Raw genomic sequence first — 24284 nt, 5'->3', positions numbered from 1 at the left:
TCTCAGGCTCAATAGTTCACCCTCTAAATGCAGCATGGAATATTCTGCTTTATTACTCATACATCTTTACTTCCCATGCCTATTACTGCTTGTCATACTTTCACGGTTTACATTATTTGACTGGAAACTGACATGTCCTTGGCCAAGATTTGGCTAGCACTTGGTTTGCACTTGCATTTTACAGCATTTACCAGACATTCATATCCAGAGTGATATACAGAAGGTCACTGAGGTCTCTGTCGATAAAATTGATTTGTTACAGAACCATGTTTTTGTGCTGTTTGGTGGAAAAGCGCAATTAGTTAGTCGCTTGGACTCATTGGTGAAAGGTGACCTGAAGTCTATGTCTTTTGGGGAAGTTAAGTGGTGTAATGGGAGTTAAGTGAAAAAAAAATGCTCTGGTACAAAAATGCAGATTACCTGATTTAGTTAATCTATAGAGTTGCATTTGACCTAATTTAAATGATTCACCTATGATATAATGCTAATGATGCTGATATTGTTCATGCTCTTTGGTGGCGCCAACCTTCTGGATATAAAGTAAACCCTGAGAGAGCACAGCTGTTATTGTTAGGCATGTCATAAATTGGTACCTTGTTATTCATATGTCAAAAGCAGCCAAGAGGTCAAAGGAAAATGACTGTGGACACTGTGTTATCTCACTGTGGACATCTGTAAAAAGTGTGTTTTTAATGTATTGCTTATCCAGACTAGAACAGCGTTCCTCAAAGCATCATAAGGTTAAGATTATCTAAGATAGATAACATGCACTCTGTAAAGTCTCAGTTGTCATTGTCCTGTAATACTTTTGGCAATCTGCGGCCCTGTGTCTTGTCACGGAATGTTTATGATGTTCAGATATTTTGGTTGGGACACTGAGATTAAGATCCCAACTTTATTTTTGCAGGGAATGCATTTGAATGACTGTTAGTTGCCTCAATATCACTTATGGAAAAAGCTTAGGACAAACTGATTTAAATAATCACAGAACCCTTTTTAATCAGAAAGGTAAAATGGTCTCTCTGACATTATTGTCTTAGACTTTTCTGAACTTAGTGTTCTTGTAAATAAACAATGGTCAGCCATTAATAATAATAATAATAATAATATATATTTATTAGTAACTTTGATATGATCTTAGTGATATCAACTTTAATTTGAAGATTTCAGAAGTGGCTGATCTCCTGGAATTTTCTGAGTCACCTAGAGTCATTTACAAAGAATATTACAGTATGGAAAACAAAACAACAACAACAAAAACAATCAGTGAGTGGCAGTTATGCAGGCATAAATACCTTGCTGCCACCCAAAGTGAGCAGGAAAGCATCTCAGAATGCACAAAACCTGTCAGCCAAAAACTGGAATCTGAGGCTACAGGGCACAGGCTTACTGAAACTGAACCGCCACACATTATCAGGTTATCACATACACAGTGAATTCTCAATTTAATTTCTTTGTAAGATGTATGCGTGTTCATGTGAAATTTATCCTTTAACTCCCCAGCAGATTAAAATTTCTGCAACTGATATTCATAATGCACTTTTAAGAGTCCGTTATTCAAAGTGAGCCAGATGAACCATGAAAAGTAGAAAGAATATAAAGCATCATCCAGTAAAGATACACTGAGTTTCTACATTAATGTTGTCTGTTTTGAGACAATCTGTATTGCAAGACACCATAAAAACAAAAAATATTATTTTTTTGTATTGTTTATAAATAAAACCCTATCTAATTAAAATAATGAATCAGTAATTATTTCAACTAAATAAAATAAAATAGTGTGTCTAAGTAATTGTAGCATTTAAGGAAGTTGTATATCTAGACTGTGGGAAGTAGCTGTGGAAACAGAAGGCAGTCAGGGTGTATAAGTATGGGTATCATATCAACAGACCCTTGGCTCTGTAGGAAACCCTCACACCTCACAGACACTGTGACTGCCAAGAACAAGCAGAAAAAAAACACTTGTTCCCTGTCATTGTTATTCTGCTGTTCCCTCTTGTCCTCAGCCCCAAACGCATGACTTCACAAGCTCACGGAAACAGTCAGATTGAATCATGCTAGTTTCATCTCCCCTCCCTTGGCAGATTGGTCTTTCTCAGACTTATGCTTTGACTAATTGGACTCGCCATGTTGCTTCCTGTGTGAAGCTGGAGTGAGTGATCCCAGAGAGAAAGAAATACAGACAGACAGAGAATGAAGAATGAGGGAATGTAGTATTAATATTGGTTCCACCCTTATAGTCCTTTGAGATTTCCTGTGTCTCTTGTTTCCAATAAATAAGGAAAAAGTGAGAAATGAAAGAAAATAAAAAATAGAGCGGTCTCTCATAATTCTATTGATTTTTGTTACTTTTGGAATATATAGTAATGTCAATAAAGTCAGTAAAGCTTACTGGAATGAAAGGAATTCAGTTGTGTGTGTGTGTGAGAGAGAGAGAAAGAGAGAGAGAATTCTGGTCATTTTCAAATTGGACCAATGACGACATGGTGACACACCTGCTGCTTGACGACAGTGTCCAGCTGTTATGGCTGGACTCGGACAATGGCTAACAGACATTGGCATTTGGTAGAGTCTTTTCCATATACGTACAAGTACTTTTCCCCAATGAAAGCTATTTAAGAAGACTACTTCATGCAATTTCTGTCACATAATCATGACTTAAAAGTCAGGTCCAGATTTACTGTTTACCTTTTCAAATAGGCAAAAAAATTTATTCACCAAATTCAGACAATCTCTTAAAATTTAATGGCATTAACCAGGAGATACACACATTAAAATCACCACGGGAATAGGATTTCAACATAAAATAGTCGCTATCAAAAATGGATAAAAGATAGATATAGAAATACATAAAGCTAGAAACACAATTAAAGCAGGAATTATATACAGTAAATGTTCATGATGGACTACTGATGCTTTAGGGCTTTTTTTTCCACAAAACTTGGCTGCCTCTGCCTCAAGGTTAAGACTATTAGCAGAGCTTTTAATGGCTCTCAATTTTCACCAAAACCAAATTTCATAACCAAATTATTATTATTATTATTATTTTTTATTATTATTATTATTATTATTAAGTAGAAAGGAAAACGTTTTGCAAAACTCTCTGGATCTGAACCATGTTAAAACTTTATAGGAGAAGTTAGTCCATGTGCTCAGACCTAAGAAATTAGAAATTGTACGCATGGAGTGGTCCGATATTTTGTTTAAATAATTTGATTAATTTTTAAGAGGAACAATTAAACATTGCTCTTTACAAAAAAGGTACAGTTAGACAATAAAGCAAAAGAAAAAGAGCAGCTTGAATAAAGGAATAAAGAACAAAGAAAAAAATGATGCAGGATGGAGACTATAAAATTTAATGGAGGGAGGGATATTCCTCTCAAATTAAATGTTAAACAGAAAAGGAAAATTACATGTAATGGGAGTGGGGTCTGTGAGGTGAAAGGGAGTGGTCAGATCTCCTGGGTGTTATTACTATGCTTTGTATACTCAGACAGAGAAAGAGGTGCTTAGATCCAGCATGGCTATTATTCTCTTCAGAACCTTAATACAATTTACCAGCCCTGTGATCAAAACCCTGTCATCTACCCTTACAACCCCTCTCTTCCTGTTTTAGGAATCATTAAGTTGTTCCCCAATTGCCCTGTTGCATGTATCTGTGATTTCATATCCAATCAGAGAGTGTGAGAAAAAGGTTGTGAGAAGTCTTCATATGGCCCATGTGACTCCAGTTTGATTTTCATCCAGCTGTTTCATTTCACTGCCAGGCCTTGATGTGAGGGTTTTAAGGACAAAGTTAACCTTTGTAAATAACTTTTACTTCTAAAAGCAGTACTCTATAAACTTAAAAATTTCTACAAAAATACTAAATGCAAGATTTTGGTGTTGGTCCATACAGACCACCTTTTTTATAGATCAGTATTATATGTCAAAATCATATAGAAATATATTGGGACTCATAAATGGTATAAAAACATGCAAATAAATCTAAATCACACACTAGAAACTGCCTTGCTCCTGTATCCCTGTGATATTAAATATTTGATATTACTGAGAATCTCTGATACTCTGATATTTGGCAGAACCAAAGAACCCAATGAGACAGCTGCTTTAAAGAGGTTACTGCACTTATTATGTTGATTTTTGCACGTCATACAATAGACTGGTGTCTCACCCATAGTGTTTTCTTGCCTGGTGTTCCTTATTTTCAGTGTTCATAGAAAAAAAAATATTCAGCCATGCAAATGTGACTCTGTTAAGTGCTAAATAATATATATATATATACATATACAATATGTATAATTGTATCCTAAAACAGGCAAGCCATGGTTAAATCCAGAACGGAAGACTGAACTGTTTAGCATAATATCACACAAGAGTAGACATTATAAAGACACTTAATACATATAAATATGTACTGTATTTACACTGACTAGGATTACATACCAACACCTAGTAAAGCAGAATAGATACTATCAAGGATCAGGAGATATAAGTAGTGTAAAATGTGGAAGCAGACAAAAGGGAGCCGAGGAAAGCTATATTATAGGTATGTTTTGGATCATATTTTGGATTAAATGCTTGTTTATATGTTATATAATGCATTCTTCACCTTTAGAGTCCCTAGGAATAATGTATCTGACTCATTAATTTCTCATATCAGAAACTTTGTCCTCATTAAGCAAATTAAGGGATAAATAAAAAATTGCAAAATGTATGCAACTGGTGTGCTAATAAGTGGTGCTCTGGTTATAGCTCATGGTGGACGATATGAAGTACATGGCCAATGCCACCACTACCAAAAGTGGGTTAGCTCAGCATTATATCAGACGTACATGCCTCATGTCTTCGTGTGACAGGCCTCTGAAACCTGACCCTCTGATGGGATTAAGGGGCTTTTTTGAGGGTGATGGATGACCAGTGAGAGAAGCGCCCCTGTGTCTCGGATCGGCGTGAATTCAGTTATGCAGGGGGAAAGCCAGTGAAGACTGTTCATGCAAACGGTAAAGTGGATGTGGAATATTTTCACTGTCATTAAGCTGCTGTCAGCACTTCTATTTGCATTAAAACTGTAACACAATCCAACTATCTGTATCTTCTGTACATGTACTATATACGTTTCTGTATCTGTATGTTTAATGTGCCACGTGCAAATTAAATATGAACCCTACTATGATGATGGACAATGCTGGAAAAATACCAGAGGTAGAAATGCCAGCACTTTTAGCTCTGACAGTTCCTCAACCTCACTCCAGTTTATAATTGGTATCATCTAGAGATTTGTTTTAAACCCACTTGCATAGTTAGAGTTTTTAATAGGGCGATTAAGGGTTGAGTTAGTACTTTCCCAACATTTATTTTCATCACAATGCACTGGGTATGTTTTATTACCTAGCCTGTTGGTTTAAAAATTACCCAAATTGTTGTTATTATTACTGCAGCTTCATATCTGATCACTTATATGAAAGTAAAAACCTTCACAGCCCATCCCAATGCTTGCTTCTAGTCACAACCAGATTTCTGTCAAACTTTCTCAAATAATGAATAATAATAAAAGCAGCAATAACAATAATATTAATAGTGGGATATGGTGGTTTAGTGGTTATCACATGGAGTCTGTATGTTCATTCTGGGCGTCAGCCATTTCTACCAGGTACTCTGGTTTCCTCCCCCATTTCAAAGACATACATTGCAGGCTGATTTGCATCTTTAAATTGTCTGTAGTGAATGTGTGTGTGTGATTGTGCCCTGCAACGGGTTGGCTTGTGCCATGAGTCTCCTAGGATAAGCTCCAGCAATTTTGGTTTCTCCCCATCTGTTTAAGAACTTTAATTTTGTTGTGTCTGAGCAACCAAAAGGGCATTGTGGGCATCTTAAAATTGCTCTTGGGTGATTATAGAAATGAGTAATTTGTGAAAGTCTTTCATGGGCCATCTTAAGAAACAGTAAAACTTCCCCAATTACAAGGCTCTGCTCTTACGCATTGGCACAGCCAACAGCACTGTTGCTGAATTGAGGCTTATTTTATGTAAAATGTAACTTGGCACTGTAAAATGGTCATCTCCACTGAGGTGCTGATCACACAGGCTCAGCATGTCTGTGCTGAAAGTATTTAGATTTATAGTCAAGGCCAACTCTGTTTCAACGTTTCATTACAAATATAAAGAATGAGCTGCTGGAGCATACTCTTGCCATTTACTGAATAGAGTGAGGTTTTTGCCAGAATGCTGAGCCGGTGTTCACCTTCAGTGGTTTATGCCACATGGACTATGCCTGCTCTGTCTGTGGCAGTATAAAAATAAAAGGCTCATTCAAATGTATTTAAATACTGACTTTATTAAATCAGTGGTTCCCAACCACCAGCCTGATAATCTGGTCCCAGGCCCAAACAATTTGTCTCAAATGCCATTGAGATTTCTGTGGGGGTTGGGAAAAAGATTGGAAAATCTCTGGTAAAAGAAATGAAAGATGTAAAAATCTTTGTAAAGAACAAGCTGTCTGAACAACCAGCACACAGGCATTCCAAGCCATCTTGTTATCTGTAAGCTTTCACTTGCTTTCACACACATGCTATAACTGCTTTGTAGCAATTCAACACAGCTCTCAAGCATATGATCACACTTAATGAAAACCCTAAATATGTTCAGAAAGTTTAATCGGAAAAATGTTCGGACATTACCACACTAATAACAGTTCTCATCTTCATATGCTTTTAATAGTCTTTGATTTACTGGATCAGGTTCAGTGAAGCCCCATGACAGATCTTTAACCATTATTTAAAAAAAAAAAATTCACGTCCCAAGAGCTAGGGCTGGCTGATAGTTCAAGCAAGAACTTTAGGTGATTTATGACCCGCTTATAGCCTAATTCCTTCCGAAAACAACAGGGAAAGACCTGTGTCCTACGGGTCTTCAGAGTTCTGAGTGAACATCAGATGAAATGTAGGATTGGTGGCGAGGGCAGAGGAAATTTGTCAAAGTCAAAGTGTGTGTGCTCACATACACATGGTAAATGTCAGTCTCTGTCAGTAATTACATGCAAAACATGTCACTGGGAAAGCAGTTTGGCATGTATGCCTCTGTAATGTAGTGTGCATTCTCTCCCTCCTTTCTCTTCCTCCCCAACTCGCTCTTTCTCTCTCACCCTCTCACATGGCACAAGCTTGCCCTCTGAAACTCTAGCCTGGCACATTCTACCTCATGTGCGGTTAGCTTCTCTCCTTCCAAAACGTCTCACCGTGTCACGCATGCACGCAGCCCAGAAGTTGGTAATAACCTTTATGTCATTTTTTCTTCCACATTTCTTTAATCACGCTTACCACATTCTTTTTCTCTACAGTCTCTTCTATAAATCTCTCATCACCTCTGTGCCAAGCAACACAGGATTTAGAGGCTTTGGAAATAGAAGAAATGTAAAGACCATTTCGTTTGAGAATATTTTATTTCTTCCCATTAGATTCAACACATTCAACTGATTATTCAGGTCAGGTCAGCATATAAAGGTGTAATGACTAGGGCCCTACCTGTGGGGTGGTGTTTATATTAGGAATATCTTACAGTTTGCAGTTGCCTTTTTTCTTTTATAAAATTGCAGATATTAATTGATAGAAGCAAACAAAAAGGTGAAGGCTAGGACTGATTTGGGTGTAGGCATAACATTAATTAGCTCCATTTATAATTATGGAAGGACCTCACAAGGGTCATAATATAAGTGAGTGTGTACTTTATATATACAGGATTTGCGCATAATAACGAGACATAATATCACATGGTGAGCCTTTGCCCACTGTATCCAAAAAAATCTATTTTGTTTGTTTGTTTTTTGTACCATTCAGTGTAAAGTTCACGATTCTGTGCAAATCAGCAGTAAATACTCAAATCAGCTTGCCTGACACTAATAATCGTGCTATGATCAAAGCTGTTGGCCCTTATCTGCATTAATTTAGGCAGTGTACTTTTTCCACATGATTGGATAAATGGATAATTGTATGATAATGCAGGTGTACAGGTATTAAAGTGGTGGGTACACAGGATATGTATTAGACAGTTTCGGACAAAAGTGTTAACCCCGGTTTATTACTGTCAGTACAAAGCATTTCGGAAACTACATGAGTTATATCTAAGACAATTTTAAAAAGAAAGGCAAATTATGTTTTTTATTTTTATTTCATCTCACTTCTCCTTTGAGAATCTTACCCATGTGACACAGTACTGTGTATTTTTTATGTGTACGTGTTGATGTTTTGCATATACTTTAATCTGTACTCATGTTTGGAGTACACATACATGTTTGTTAAATGTGTGTGTGTTTTCATGTTAGTGTGAGGTGTTCAGTCTCAGTTTCACTGCAGTTGCTGCTGTTTCTCCATCTGCTAACATGCCTTTAATCTGACATCAGTAGCCCAAGAGAGAACGCCACTGTGTGTGTGTGTGAAAGGAGGTGGATGGGGCATTGCAGCACAGCTGAGTAGACAGGTCACACCAACTGGCTGTTGGACAAAAAACAAGTTTGGGCATGTATGTTTGCTTAACTGTGTGTGTCTGTGTGTGTGTGTGTGTGTGTGTGTAGCAGAACAGAGAAGAAGGAAACACCTTAGCACCACCTTCTTATGCACTTGGTTTTGATTTAGATAGATAGATAGATAGATAGATAGATAGATAGATAGATAGATAGATAGATAGATAGATAGATAGATAGATAGATAGATAGATAGATGATCAAGTTACTCATGTCATTGTTAATCATATCTAGGTAGGTATATAATTTGGTATGTATCTAACATAACTGCCTTGTGTTATGTTATATATAATGTGTTTAAAATAAATAAATAAGCCACTGAAACTGTCAGTAACATGCCAGACACTTCTTTTTCAAGCTCTCTATTTTACAAATTACAATTTTAAAAAATTTGAAGTAATAATTTTAGACCAGGAACTAAGACTTGGGACAGGTTTGATGGACAGATCATAACAGTCCAATATCCAACTGACTTTCAATTCCTCTGCTCTTTCTTTCTCTTTCTGTCTGTCTCTTGTTCTCTCTCTCTCTCTTTCTCTCTCTCTCTCTCTGCAGATATGCACCAGTCTTTGTTCACTTTTTCCCAAGGACACCTGAGCTCACTTTTTGAGAGTACCTACACCTCTCTGACTTCTGGAATTGCTCCTCATGTCATGTCCCTCTTCTCAAGTCTTTCCAACTTCATCCAGGACACCTCCAACATTTCTGTGGATGCTGCTGTCTACCGCTTCTATGACAACCTCTTCCTGCTAGTCCACAACCACATTATCAAGCCAGGCACTATCGAGGATAGTGACCTTTCTGAATGCCTCCGTGCCACACGCCAGGATGTGAATCCATTTGGCCATCATGCTCAAGAAATGGTCAAGGAGTTAGCAGGTGCCATGCAGGCAGCCAGGGCATTAACAAGAGCATTTTCCATGGGTGAAGACTTGATGAACATCACAGAAGTTGCACCTCTAACCAACGAGTGCACCAGAGCACTTCTAAAGATGCAATACTGCCCACATTGCCAAGGCTTAACCCTCATACGGCCTTGTCCAGAATTCTGCCTCAATGTTATGCGTGGATGCTTTGCGAACATGGCAGAGCTAGATATTCCATGGAGGCACTACGTAGCTATCCTGGAGGACCTCACACAAACCATAGTTGGAGACCACGGCCTGGAACTTGCCCTGCTTGGGATCAGAGAGCATGTCAACAATGCCATATTGCACGCACAGCAACATGAAGCCAGGATCAGTGCTACTGTGAGTAAAACATTTAAAACACATCTTGTTCACTTGGTGCCATGTTCTTTTTGAAGCTGTTTCTCTTGTGTTTGAATCCTAGTTTTATGCTCCTAAAACATGACAAACTAAAAAATAATCAGTCTTAAATTTGTCTTCTCATTCCTACATTCCTAAACCTATGTGGGGAAGTAAATAGAAATCTAGTTACATATGTGAGAAGTTTAGCCTAAAATGCTGCATGCATGATTGCCATAGGATTTAAGCGGATAATAATAAAACCTATGAAATGAAATGATTCTCCATGAGACTACACTTGCCTGTTCTCATTTGAAATATATTTAGTTTGTAATAGATTTGATGTTCTGTCAAATTTCACATGACCGTGGGATACTAAGGCAGCATTGAAGTCTCAAAAGTCAGCCAGTCAAACTGGGGAAAAGTTGTAGTATTGTTTTAAAAGGAATCATTAATCATTCAAATACTTATTTATCCTGCTTGAATTTTTTAGAGGTCATTCAAATGACTGTGTGACTGGCTGATATGGAATTCTTGGAGGAGCTGGGAGGAGACCCTTCACATTACGGAGAAACAGATTTTTTGGAAAGTAATTTCCAAAATTGCCAGTTGTGCTAATCTCTCTGAGAAAGAAATTTATTCTTTCTTTAAAATTTCCTTGTCTTTAATTCCTTTTATATAATGAGCCAGACAAGCACAATGTATATAAGTATAATGTCAATACCTGGAAATAGAAATTATTTTTGGATGACAAGTATGCATTGAATCTCTCTCTCTCCCATGCTCCCTCCCTTTTAACTTGGTATCATAATTTTGGAACACAATGTATTATTGAGACCCGTCTGTTCTTTGTGAAAGTGGTCCAGGCAATTGCAAATGAATTTTAACTCATTTGGAAAATCAAGACCAGAGCTCCTCTAAAGCCACAAATGACGGTGTAGCCATGACACGTTCTTTTTGGCACCTATGAGCTGAGGTTAGTAAAGCCTCTTGTGCACATTCACATGCATGAGATGAATAAGAACAGAGTTTCTCCTTACAATGCTGCTAATTGGCTTGAGAATACTTTGGGTTGCCTTGGCACATGTACAGCCCTATAATGGGTTCAGTCTGTCCATAGGTCCTATTCAAAATCTTAAAATAAATTAAACTGTATGTGCTGGTGTTCAGTTTTTTTTCCACATCATGTGTGTGTTATGAAGAGGTTAAGGTGCTGAAAGGTTTAAGACTTGTTTTATGTCTGGTTTGGAGATTGGACCACTGCCACATACTCAACAGTCTGAAAGAAAGGAAAAAGATGAGAGAAAGGGAAAAGAAAAGAAAAAAAAACATGAAAGTGAGTAAGAAAAATTACTGTCGGTGATTCATATAAATTGGCCTAAGTGAGGTTAACATGCTTAAAACATTCTGAATAAAGTTAATGTAGACATTTACCACTGGCCAAGTTCCCCCCTGGGTTTCTCATCTATATAATGAAAATTGCTAGCTAATTTAAATGTTCAAGAAAATATTTAAAGGAGGTTTCAATGATTTTTAAATGAGAGCATTTTATAATATCCAGAGAGTTTATTTTTTTTGGGCTGGTGTAAAAAAATAAATAAAATAAATCTGCTTAGAAGAAAAACTTAATTCTCTATGGCGCACTGTAAACCGAAGAAAAAACTCACATGATGTCATAGATCAATTTTTTGACCAATCAGCACAAGGAACAACCTTTACTTGTTTGTCTATCATGTTGCTAATCAAAATCCCAAGAGCTGTCCCTCTTGTACTGGAATTCAAGAATTCCAGTACAAGCATGTGTGCATGTGTGTGTGTTTGGGTGGGGCTTTTGTTTTTGATGGCATTAGAGGACACACTGAAGTAAGGGCTGTAACGGTAAACTCCCACAAGTATGACTGATTACACCTTTAACACAGGACTATGTGACCTCTGAAAAAGCTGCACAATTACTATCATGTGTATCATCATCATCATCATCATCATTATCATCATCATCGTTGTCATCTAGCCCTTATTGCTCCATATAGACTCTAATTTATGTCCCGTGCAGTGATGTTTCTACTTCTCCTTTTAACAAACAGTGTTCTTTATTCTGTTTGAAAGCAGATTTTTCTACCTCTAAAAATCATAAAGAGAGAAGTAATGAAGTAGCTTGTGTGTGTATGTGTGTGTGCAAGATATTAGTGAAATTGTAGTGGTGTAATGGTGTTGTATTTCTCTGTCATGTTTTCCCAAAGTGCTTGCGGTTGGCATTCTCTACCCCCCGGTGTGCTTCCTTGAGATAGCACTGTGCCCTATCAAATGTGTGTGTGTGTTTGTAAGAGAGGGAAACTTGGATGTGAGTTTTAATGCTCACAACATACACACTCACTGAATGTTTCTGTGTGTATATAGGGACAGGTTTTAGCTCTATGGGTGGTGGTTTCTTGATGCTTCACACACAGTGCACATGCTGGGTGGGGTGATAGAGTTTTCACACATATTTCTGCATACCTGTGGAGTTTATAAATTATGTACATGTATGCCTGTGTGCTTGTAGGTTTAGATATCTGTGCATCTCCAATGCATGCATATTGTACAAGTGTATATAATGATGTGTGGCCATTATTGCTGTGAATTGTAACTGAAAGAGTTGAAGTGAACTGAAGTACTGAAGTGAACTCACATTTTCTGCGTTTATACACCCACCATAATGGCCAGCTTAACACATCTACATCTGTCATGTATCATTATTAGTGTTCAGATTCCCATGCCACAGCTGGAGATGGTGATTGAGCACATCTGTGATAGATTTGGTGTAATATGAGAACAAAATCTGAATTAATAGTGTAGTGTGAAGTGCACTTGCATATAAATATCATTTACAGAGTGTGATGTGGGTATAGCTTTTAGCTTTTCTTTTCATTTGAAGTAAACATCCTTCCATACTTACTACCCACTGCCCTTTCACCCCAGACTGATTCACTGTCATTCTCTCTTATTATTTCATTTCACTTGTGTTCTTTATTTGTTACTCAGCTTGTGCATTGTTATTGCATTCCACTTCCAATATATTTTCGCTTTCATCAATATTTCTTACATCCTTTATACCTTATATGCTTTCATTATGTTCATAGTCTGTTTGCTATTCCCCCCTCCCTCTCTGTACTCTTCTTCTGTTCTGAAATCCTGCCCTTTTTAATGGTTTTGTTTTCATGGCACACATTATAAGTTTCCATTCAAAAGCTTACACCAGTTTCCCGAAACCAGCATAGTTTGGCTGCAGTAATTTGTTATTAAGTTCTCACCAAGTGTTCTCACTGCCATCCTATAGTGACACTTGTGCGACCCTTTTCCAAGTTTCAGAATCTCACTGTAATTTTTAAACAAGAGCAGGTGATATGGTTAGATTTACTTTTCAATTCCATACAAATGGAAATCAGATGAAAGGGTCAATAGTTCCACCTCTAATCTTAACATTAACCTCAAACTTATAAACTGAGACAAGTGGGTACATACAATGAGGGAAAAAATTATTTGATCCCCTGCTGATTTTGTACGTTTGCCCACTGACAAAGAAATGATCAGTCTGTAATTTTAATGGTAGGTGTATTTGAACAGTGAGAGGCAGAATAACAACAAAAAAATCCAGAAAAACGCATTTCAGAAAAGTTACACATTGATTTGTATTTTAATGAGTGAAATAAGGTGTCTTTTATACAGGTAAGGAGCTGAGATTACAGTAGGTGCACTCTCAGGGAGTGCTCTTAATCTCAGCTTGTTAACTGTATGAAAGACACCTGTCCACAGAAGGAAGCAATCAATCAGATTCCAAACTCTCCATCATGGCCAAGACCAAAGAGCTGTCCATGGATGTCAGGGACAAGATTGTAGACCTACACAAGGCTGGAATGAGCTACAAGACCATCGCCAAGCAGCTTGGTGAGAAGGTGACAACAGTTGGTGCGATTATTCCCAAATGGAAGAAACACAAAAGGACTGTCAATCTTCCTCAGTCTGGGGCTGCATGCAAGATCTCACCTCATGTAATTTCAATGATCATGAGAACGGCGAGGAATCAGCCCAGAATTACACTGGAGGATTTTGTCAATGATCTCAAGGCAGCTGGGACCATAGTCACCAAGAAAACAATTGGTAACACACTACGCCGTGAAAGACTGAAATCCAGTAGCGCCCACAAGGTCCCCCTGCTAAAGAAAGCACATGTACAGGCTCATCTGATGTTTGCCAGGGAACATCTGAATGATTCAGAGGTCATGTGGTCAAATGAGAACAAAATCCAGCTCTTTGGCATCAACTCAACTTGTTTGGAGGAGGAGGAATGCTGCCTATGACTCCAAGAAGACCAACCCCACCGTCAAACATGGAGGTGGAAACATTATGCTTTGGGGGTGTTTTTCTGCTAAGGGCACAGGACAACCGTACCGCATCAAAGGGACGATGGATGGAGCCATGTACCGTCAAATCTTGAGTGAGAACCTCCTTCCCTCAGCCATGGCATTGAAAATGGCTCGTGGATGGATATTATAGTCTGACAATGACCCAAAACACATGGCCAAGGCAACAAAGGAGTGGTTCAAAAAGAAGCACATTAAGGTCCTGTAGTGGCCTAGCCAGTCTCCAGACCTTAATCCCATAGAAAATCTGTGGAGGGAGCTGAAGGGTCAGCCACAAAACCTTAATGACTTGGAGAGGATCTGCAAAGAGGAGTGGGCCCAAATTCCTTGAGATGTGAGATGTGTGCAAACCTGGTGGCCAACTACAAGAAATGTCTGACGTCCGTGATTGCCAACAAAGGGTTTGCCACCAAGTACTAAGTCATGTTTTGCAAAGGGGTCAAATACTTATTTCACTCAATAAAATGCAAATCAATGTATAACTTTTTTGAAATGTGTTTTTTTTTGTTGTTATTCTCTCTCTCACTGTTCAGATAAACCTACCATTAAAATTACAGACTGATCATTTCTTTGTCAGTGGGCAAACGTACAAAATCAGCAGGGGATCAAATATTTTTTTCCCTCACTGTAAAGTGACACAATATTTTTTTGAAGATGTGGTTGCAGTGTAGACTTTTAACTTTAACAGACTTTTAGCTTAGACTGCCAGAAGACTGTAACCCATTAACCTTGAGATGCTTTGCCAGTCCTTTAGTGCAGCTACCTGTTGCTGGGTTTTTTTTTGGTCTTTATTCTTTAGTAATTGAAAGGATGCTTAATTAGGTTGAAGTCAGGTGACTGTCTTTTACAAACTTTCCATTTCATCATTACCTTTTTGGTTGCTTTTATTGTACGTTTTATCCAAATGTACTTGAATAACTGTCTTATCAGTTTTGTAGCATTTGACTGATTCTGAGCAGAGTATAACTCTATACTGTTCATAATTAACCCTGATACATCTATCAGCAGACACATCATCAGAAAACAACCATGACCCAGTTCCATTGGCAGCCATACATGCCCATGCCATTTTACTGCTTCCACCATTTTTGACGGATGATGTGGTATACTTTGGATCATACTGGATCCACAAAGGGCCGGTGTGGGTGCAGGTTTTCACTCAGCCACACCTGAGTCTACTGAAAGCCAAGATCAGTTGATTAAACAGGTGGAACCTTGGAACTGTACCTTGTTTATTATAGACTTTGATTATAGACTTTGACAATGATATACCTACCTCCTCGAAAGTGTTCTTTATTTGACTAGTTTTTGTAAAGGGTCTTTTCTTCACCTTGGAAAGAATTCTGTGATCAACTGTCTTCAAAGGTCATCCATGCCTTTTTGGTGTTAGTGAGCTCTTCAGTGCGTTCAGTTGTTTTGAGAATGTACCAAATTGTTGATTTGTCCATTTCTAAAGCTTCTGCTATCTCTTTGCTTTTTTTCACCACTTCTTGTGGGCACATACAGGGAGAGCCTATTAACATCTATTAAATACAAATTTGGAATCAACTCCAGACCGTTTATTTCCTTAATTAGAAACCGCCCATGAAACTGCTTATTTGTCAGTTGTCCAATTACTTTTGAGACTGTAAAAATGAAGGGACTATGTAATATAAAGGCTGTAATAACACATTGTCAATACAATATTTTTTTAATACAACTCTATGAATTGAAGCTGAATGCCTTCATTTCAATAAAATATTGATTTCAAATCTATATGGTGATGTACAGAAGCAAAATTGCAGTAATTGTGTCACTGTCCAAACACTTACGGATCAGACTGTATGAATTGTTACAAATCTAACTTAACTAGGGACAAAAAAGGAAGTCAAATGACTCAGAGATCAATGTTTATATGCAGACAGCAGAAGACAGTTTCAGAAATAAACATGAACAGGGAATAAAATCATAACCAAGGTCACATTTGATTAGTTAGTATAGTATTTTACTTTGTTTCCTCCAGTGTTTAATTACACCCTTATGAAGGAATGTTAATAGCAACTTGTGCTTTGGATAACGGAAACAAGCCTCTTGAGGTTCCTGGGAGTGGAATGGATTTCCATAGAACACGGCCAGTGAGATGGGTCACAGACAGAGTGCCGTCACACTTTTTATTTTCTTTTTTTCTGTTCCCTTCATCCTTCCATAAGTCTAATGGAGGAAAGATGTAATCAAATACCTCAGGAGGTTTTCTTTCATTAGCTCATGTTTTTCCCCAACTTTCTAATGCTTAGAAGACCTGCAGTAAACTTTCACCTTCCTCCTTTATCATTAGCCATTCTTTTTTCTTCTACTCTCTCTATCATCCCCTTGCTTACCTTTCTTTCTCACCTCTTCCACTCTTTTATCTTTTCTTCTAAGCTCTTAGCACTTCCCTTCTCTAATCTGCTGCCTATGCACTTTTTTCTCTAGCTAGCATATAGTCATCCATCTGAATACAAATTTATGGGCACAGGAAAAGCTTATTCTCTGAACAGACTTCGCACCATTTGATATGAATAATTAGGATCTACAGAGTGTGTGCACTCCTGCATGTTTGGAATATAAATATGGAATGAGGTATTTTAAGCATCTACATATGAATAAATATGAACGTGAACTTTCTTCTTCATGCTTGCAATGATGGAAATGGAAAGTCCAACATTTAAATACAAGGAAGAATTTGGCAGAAAGAACTTAATGCTGTAAGTGCATTCAAGCAGAGGACAGCAGAGGCAGAGGGCATTTTCTGTGTATTGACATATGTTTAATACATATCATCGAACCAGCATAAACAGGGAGGAAGCAGACCACAGAATTGATCACGTAAATGTCTTGCTAGCAACAAAACACTGCAGATGTAATAACTATCTATGAAATTCTGGTGTAAAGAAAACTGATTTATTGCTGGCTTATTATTCCATCACTAATAGGCAATGTCATGTCAGGATCCATTAGCAGCATTATAAGGTTTATACTAATTAAATAATCAAATTTTACTGAAAGAATACTGGCTTGGACCTATTATCTCTTGCTTACATGGAGGAAAGTAAATAATGGATGTATAGGGAGGGGATTTGGTTCCCATAAGGGGGTCCTTCTATGTGATTATATCAATTGTGTTGAAGACAATCATGATATTACAACAATAAAAGAGAGCATGTTGCTGTTATTGTATGTCCCAGGATGGACAAAGTGCAGTTAATTTCACTGATAGGCTTCTTGGCCACCATCGTACGGCTGAATGAAGGTGAAACGTTGCAGTTCTGCAACCGCTTCATTGAGTTGTTCGGCTAAATGAACATGGCGCATAGTTGTAACAGTCCATTTATTTAGGTCCCTTGTGGGGTGCTCCTACTGTATGTGATTAATTCAATAGTGGGGTTGACGTAATATTCAAAGACAATCAAAATATTACAATGATATATTAGCACAATCCTGACATTGTGTACTTAATAATTGTAAAATGGCAAGAGTAGATAAAACAGGAATACTATACTATATTTCACAGATGGAAACACTATCATACCTAAAAGAGGGAATGTTTACACTTTTGATTAGTCAAAGCTTTAGGTTTTCCATTTTTTTCTGTATATCTATTTATAGATTAGTATATTCAAGGAAAGAGGTGTGGTGTATAAAAAGACGTTGGAGTCTAAACAATTTTGCTAATGTGACTAACAACATTTTTACTTATGTAGTAAGTAATCTTACTAATGCAGAACAGACAGGGTGACTTTTGACAATATTTTTGGCATGATTTGTGAATATCATTACCTTTTTTGATAAATAGTGTGTTAAACATTTTGAAAAAGACTTTACAATTTATTACAATTATTATTTCAGTAATGTTGCTTTCTAAACCTTTAATTAGTTCATTATTGTACAATACTTATTCTTTGATGACTAATAATCATGTTTTAATATGAATGCTCTAGTTAACACAATTACAAATGGAATATAGTTCTAGCTGATGATGACCACTAATATTCATTAAGAGGCCTATGCCTATAATTCTAAACATTTAAAATGGTAAAGTGACATAACATGTAATTTGAAGCATGTGAATAACACATTTATATAGTTTAATGCTATAGTGATTTTAAAACTTTAATAAAATAAAAAGGTCAAGTCAAGAGCTTGATTATTTTACTATACTGAAAATCTAAGACTTCATGCACAGTTATTGTCAGGTCATTGTCAGTCTATGCCTTAAAATAACCTGGACAAACTAACACTAGCTGCGTATTCTTCACATCATACATATACATTAATGTACCTTTTTTCCCGCTAGTCTGATTTTCTGGTTTTGTCCCAGTTGTTAGTTGAGTTGCGTTAGTTGCTATTGACTTATTTACTTTATGCTTGTTTGCTATTCACTTAACCTGTCTGCTCCTGGTTATTAATATCTATCCCAATATTCCCCCTTTGATTTATTTCCTAGGAAGTCTTATTAAATCTCTATACTTGCATCTGTGTTCTATTGTCTGTGACAGAAAACTTTGCTGCTGACATGGGCACAGCAGGTTTCAATGATCAAGTCCATTTGTCCTGGAGTCCTTGTCCTTGCATCAATAATCAATAAACTGAGACTGTATCTGGCAATTTGATTCACTCATTGAACTAGCTATTCATCCTGACATGTGTTTCATGGAAATCAGGAATCCTGATCCTATACAAGGACCAGTTATCACAAAAAAAGAGGTATAAAAGGGGTTATCCTCTTCAGAAGCCATGTAGATCTGTCACACTAGCTCACTCTCCACAAACATGACAAATGACTGAAAGTTATAGCTATTATACTTCTATGCTATCACTATTGAGAAGAAGAATTGCCAGTATCTTCATAAATTGCAACACTGTTTATTAGCTACAGATTTGTGTGCAACCATCACATACTAAAATGCATTTGCAAGTTATGAAAGGCAAACCAGTTGTCTAGGGAGTCACTATGCTTCAAATGATTCCTAACAGCAGCACCTTACATAGTGAGAACCTCCCTCATTTCACAGAAACTCCCCAAAACACCAAGGCACAATTCAAGAATTTTGTGGTCTGACATTTTATATTTGATGTAACTATTGCCTCCACATACACTGAAAGCCCCAAGAGTGAGGTGTCAGTTAACATACCCGGTCTGTTATGAGGAATTTCAGGAAGTACTCAGAAAGGTTCTGAAAGGTCAAACTATGTGCTTTTCACCCTCACACTATGTCATTGATTTAGTCCCCAATACTACTCTTTCAAGGTCAGAGGTTTATCTCAAACTGAAAGCAAAACCATGAAGAATACTCAGTTGCTGAAAAACAAAATTATGTGTACCATTACCCTCTGCCCCCTTTGTGCTCTGCCTTGGAAAAATGAACAGTTGCTGTATTTTCACCAAACTCAACCTCCACAGTATAAATTGGAAACAGCATCTAGTATGACCTCTGGCCACTGCAAACACTTGATAATGCTATATTGCTTGAGAAAAGTTTTCAAGAGCAAATGTTCCCCATCACAATCCGCTGCAACAATCCATTTGCTATCACAATTGCCTGGCCCCCTGCCTGTTGATTACTACCTGCATCTTTGGGTTCTTTGCACAGAACATGAATATACTAAAGAAATGCCTCATTGAGATTATATATTGGTTTCACATTTGAAAATATTAGCATGATTTTGTACCTCTCAAATGCAGCCAATGTGTGCAAGAGCATTATGAGTATTATTTATAAGGCAGACAGGATACCCAGAAGTACACCATCATACATTATGTATATATGTGTGTGTGTGTTAGTTGATCCTTGTAAGAACCCAAAGCTCAGAAAGTAAGTGGACTATAACGTGACTCTTGTTGTTTGACCTCTGTGATCCCTACATAGGATCATTGGATAGCAGGGGAAATAGTGTAAAAGTAGCCAAAGGGTGGGACTTTGCGAAAATTTAGTGCATAGAATGTAAACCAGCAGTAGACAAAAGCATGAGACTAATACCCACCATGCACTGCAGTGAGGGGCCAGAGAGGGCTGAGAAATCTGGGATGCTTCTGTAGCTGATCCCTACATAAATAAACATGCATCCCCGGCCATCACCACACACGGAAACCCAATACCCCCAGAGCACAGAGTGAGATGCCAGTGACTGGGGCAACAAGATGAGCAGCTCACTCCCAATGAGGAAAGAAAGGGATGTGGATTAAGATCTTGGAAGGACTTGAGTCTCATTTAGTCCATCAGCCCATTAGACAATTAGAAACAAAAAATTCTTCTATAGTTTCTTAGCTTTACATATAGGTTCTCATTTTAAACCATTTCAGATAGGGAAACATTATGGCAGCATTGTGGTAGCAATATTAGCAACATTAGTAAATAAATGGTATATTTTAATGAATTATAATTATTAATTTTAATCATTTCAAATCACTTTCTACAATAATTATTGCAACTCAAGCAGGAAAGACCATGTCTTAAATTCATAACAATTTGCATTTAGTTGATTAGGGATGGGTTTAGGGGCTGTTTCTTTTCTTTTGACTTTATCACTTTTGCCTTGTTTGTTGAAATTTATATGAAGGATTCCAATTACAATGTTGTCATCAGATATTGTGATAAACATTCCTCGCTCTAATAAAATTACTATATCCAGTTAAATCAGAATTTCAGATAATGGCAGTATAGAATATAGGAATAGTATTCATGCATTAACTACTACTGTTGATAGTGGTGCCTAAAATTCATAATCAAACAAAGCCACCACATCCAGTTACGTTGGCTGCCCCAACAAAGAAATGATCAAGGTGTCGAATAGTCAACAGGTACACACACGGTGGACACATGCTAAGTTAACACCTTCATTCCAAGCTTGGCACTGGGGTTGCAGTATGGAATGGTATGTACTCTAGTGATGTTTGATCTCAAGCTGTCAGTGGAGAGATTTTCAGAATTCTCGGGCAAACATGTCTCATGAAAACTTATAGTTTGTCATGTTTCTTGTATTTGTTCTCAGATGTTTTCATTTTGGAGCTTGTTTTTATCTGGAAGTCCAAGAGCCAATTACCTTTATTCATGAATCATTCCTTCTGAAATATCCATGTCTCTTTTTGGCATTTGGCTGGATAAAAAAACAGCTGAATTCTGTGTGTGTATAAAATATTGCTTTATGTAAGCCAATGGAACAAACATCTCTAAGTGATCCTTATCTTAATTTAGCTTTGTCTTCTAAGAGTGAAAAAGCAGACTCTTTGCCTCTAAACAACCTATGAATCCACCAAGTGGCATGCAACAAACATCAGATTGTGTAGGATTAATGTCATTTGATGAACTAATAATAATATTATAATACTTTTTTTCAGTACGATTGCATATTTTTTTGGTACTCGTTGATGTTGAAAATCAGTGTTTAGGACTCCCGTGGATCATTTTATTTAGCTCTGTTTATTTTGGTTACATCAGTGTGCTGTAAGCAATGAACACCTCATGCTGAGTTCCATGTTCCAAATATTATCCATTATAAACAGTATTTTAAGAGAGTGGAAGACAACCTTGAGCCTTCAGAGAAGAATCAATGTGCATTTTTATTTAAATGAGAACGGTACAGTGAATTGCATCTCAACTTGCATTGCCTGATGCACAATGTCTAGGCAGTGGCAATGACACGTCAATGTGCTCGCCGAACTCAAGTGCTCTTTTGCACTGGATAGTTTTCCTGCATGTTTATTTTTATTGCTTTATGCTAGCAAATACCAAGGTATGCACAATTCACAGCACCATAGACTCATTTTTATTGACCACATTCACTGATGGTGTTTTGTGCACTTAGGTCAGCCACCTCACTTCAAACAAGGGATATAGTAACTGATTCTTCTATGAGAGAAAAAATATTTCACTGTACTGTGCTTGAATATGTGGCAATAACAAGGCTATGGAACACAAAGCGGCAAACAAGACATGGTAACAAAAGTATGACAAAGGGGTAGACAGGAACATTAAGACAGACATTAAATTTAATAATAAATCAATGTGAAACAAGAAACAGGAGTGAATGATTAATGGAAATGCAGAACAGGAAAGACATGTGACCAGGTCATGTAACATGCAAGTTGTTAAAGATTGTGAGGCTCTCAGTTTTAGCATTGAGTTTAGTGTTGCCTACAACCGAGTATGGGTGATGTTAAGTACTCTGCACGTACTTCCAAAAGCACAAATCCGAACACAAGTTTACTTAATGGAAAAAAAAAGTGTGTTTTCATGCTATTTTGGAAAAAAAGATACATTTAAATCAATGTCGGCCACATCAATAAACATATGAAATCATGAAAGCTTTATGCAGGGTCATATGTCATGGAGGTCAATTGAGTGTCCGGCCACCCCAGGGAAACCTTCAAGTTTAAGACAGGATGTTTTGGTCTATTTTTGATTAGCCTGATTCACATAACCAAGGGCAGATGGGCTTCTTTACAAGCAGTTCTATTACTTAGAGCTTATACAAGCATGGTTATGTATTTCGTAATTTATATGTAGTGGAAATAGCTGATGTTGCTAAACATTAGAACATTAAGCTTAAATTTGTATGTACAACAAATTCATGCCACTAATCAGGACTAAAAATGCATGGAAAATTGACACATACCTAGATGTTATCTGAGGAGACAATGTTGAGCAAGATGCGTGTGAGCTAAAATGTAGTTAAATTCACTGTACAGGTTTCTCAACTGCATCAAAGCTGCATCAGTAACTAGCCAAAAAGAGTTGTCAAACAATGATAACAGTCACAGCTGTAATCTTGCAATCTTGTTGTGTCGTATATTATACATCATTAACTTCCCTAATCATTCAGAAACTGTTTTAGCAATAACAAGTTGATGATGTGAGGCAGCTTCACTAACAGTATATATATATATATGGTTAAAATACCTAGTGAATATCTTTGCTAGCAATGCTGCTGCCCCCACTAAACTTCTCATACTGCAAGAATCTTGTGTCAAGCTTTGGCAGCATTTACTGTTTTTGTTAAACTGGGATAGATTTTCTGGTATGTTTATAGAGGAGCTGTGGTTTGACAGTAGTCTTTCATTATTTCTGCCTCTGTATAGTTGTATTTTTCACCCCATGTTAGGTGTGTGCAAAATATGTCAATGCATTCCACAGTTGGAGCCACTCCACATTACGGAGCCTTGACCCTTAACACAGACAATTCTGTAAGCATATGCGAGGCTGTCTGCAAAAGTCTGAATTTTGGAAAAGAAAAAACTGAAAAGTCTTAAAACAATGTGTAATGTCTGAAATGTACTTTGTGATTGATAGATCCGAAAGAAAAATATTTTTGTTCAAAACAACAAAGAAGAAAATTTCAAAAGTTAAGTGTTCTTGCAGGCTGCCATACATAGCCTTGTCCAGATTTAATTAAAATATCTGTTAAGAAGCTTAATAATAGCCTTTCTTTTTTGGTTTATATGATGTCATACTTGAGTTTCCTTCTTGGCCATCAGGGAAAATAAAACCTAATGAATAACCCTAATTCCTCTTTCAGTATAGATAAATTGATTATAACTTAGTTTTAGTTTATGTGCTTGTCCAAACAGACATTTTATCTGGAAGATTAGTGAGTCTGAAAGCTTTCAGTCAAATGAGATTGTATTGATCAGTTGCTAGGGCTGTGTGTGTGTGTGTGTGTTTAGAGATGTTTATTAACGTCTAGCTAAATACACGTGTGTATACTGTCTGTAGGTTTTCCTGACTATAAATGTTCTGCTAATATAATAGCATATATAGTGTTAAGCAATGAGTGATAGAATGAGTGATTAGTGTTAATAATAAAATTAGAGTCAAACATGTGATTACTGAAAAATATCACTGCATAATCCATGGAAATATGCTAAACATTCTGTTTGAGCATCATCACATATTGCCTCTTCACCACAACTCTTTAAATATATCAAAAGATATTTAACAATTTTGTATCATGAATAACTTGAAATCATGCTGTCCAAATTTGACATGTATTGAATTAACCCTTTAGAAGGAGTAACAAAAAGTTTTTATAAGCTTTATAAGCTTCGTTTATAAGACTTATTTCTTGTTGCCAGCTGGTGGCATTATGGAAATGAATCACTGTTGGC

General features: G+C 37.0%; 1 protein-coding gene across 2 annotated transcripts in view; it reads left to right on the top strand.

Moving 5' to 3' along the window:
- The window catches only part of gpc5c (glypican 5c), a 75534-nt gene that overhangs the window by 16976 nt on the left and 34274 nt on the right, over positions 1–24284 (top strand). For both annotated transcript variants that reach the window (XM_058418550.1, XM_058418549.1), the window contains exon 3: positions 9073–9767. In XM_058418550.1, coding sequence (XP_058274533.1) covers positions 9073–9767 — 695 coding nt within the window. The remainder of the gene's footprint in view (positions 1–9072; positions 9768–24284) is intronic.

Source organism: Hemibagrus wyckioides, linkage group LG20 (assembly GCF_019097595.1).
Source record: "Hemibagrus wyckioides isolate EC202008001 linkage group LG20, SWU_Hwy_1.0, whole genome shotgun sequence".
Classification (NCBI taxonomy): Eukaryota; Metazoa; Chordata; class Actinopteri; order Siluriformes; family Bagridae; genus Hemibagrus; species Hemibagrus wyckioides.
This window is presented reverse-complemented; position numbering and strand designations above follow the sequence as displayed.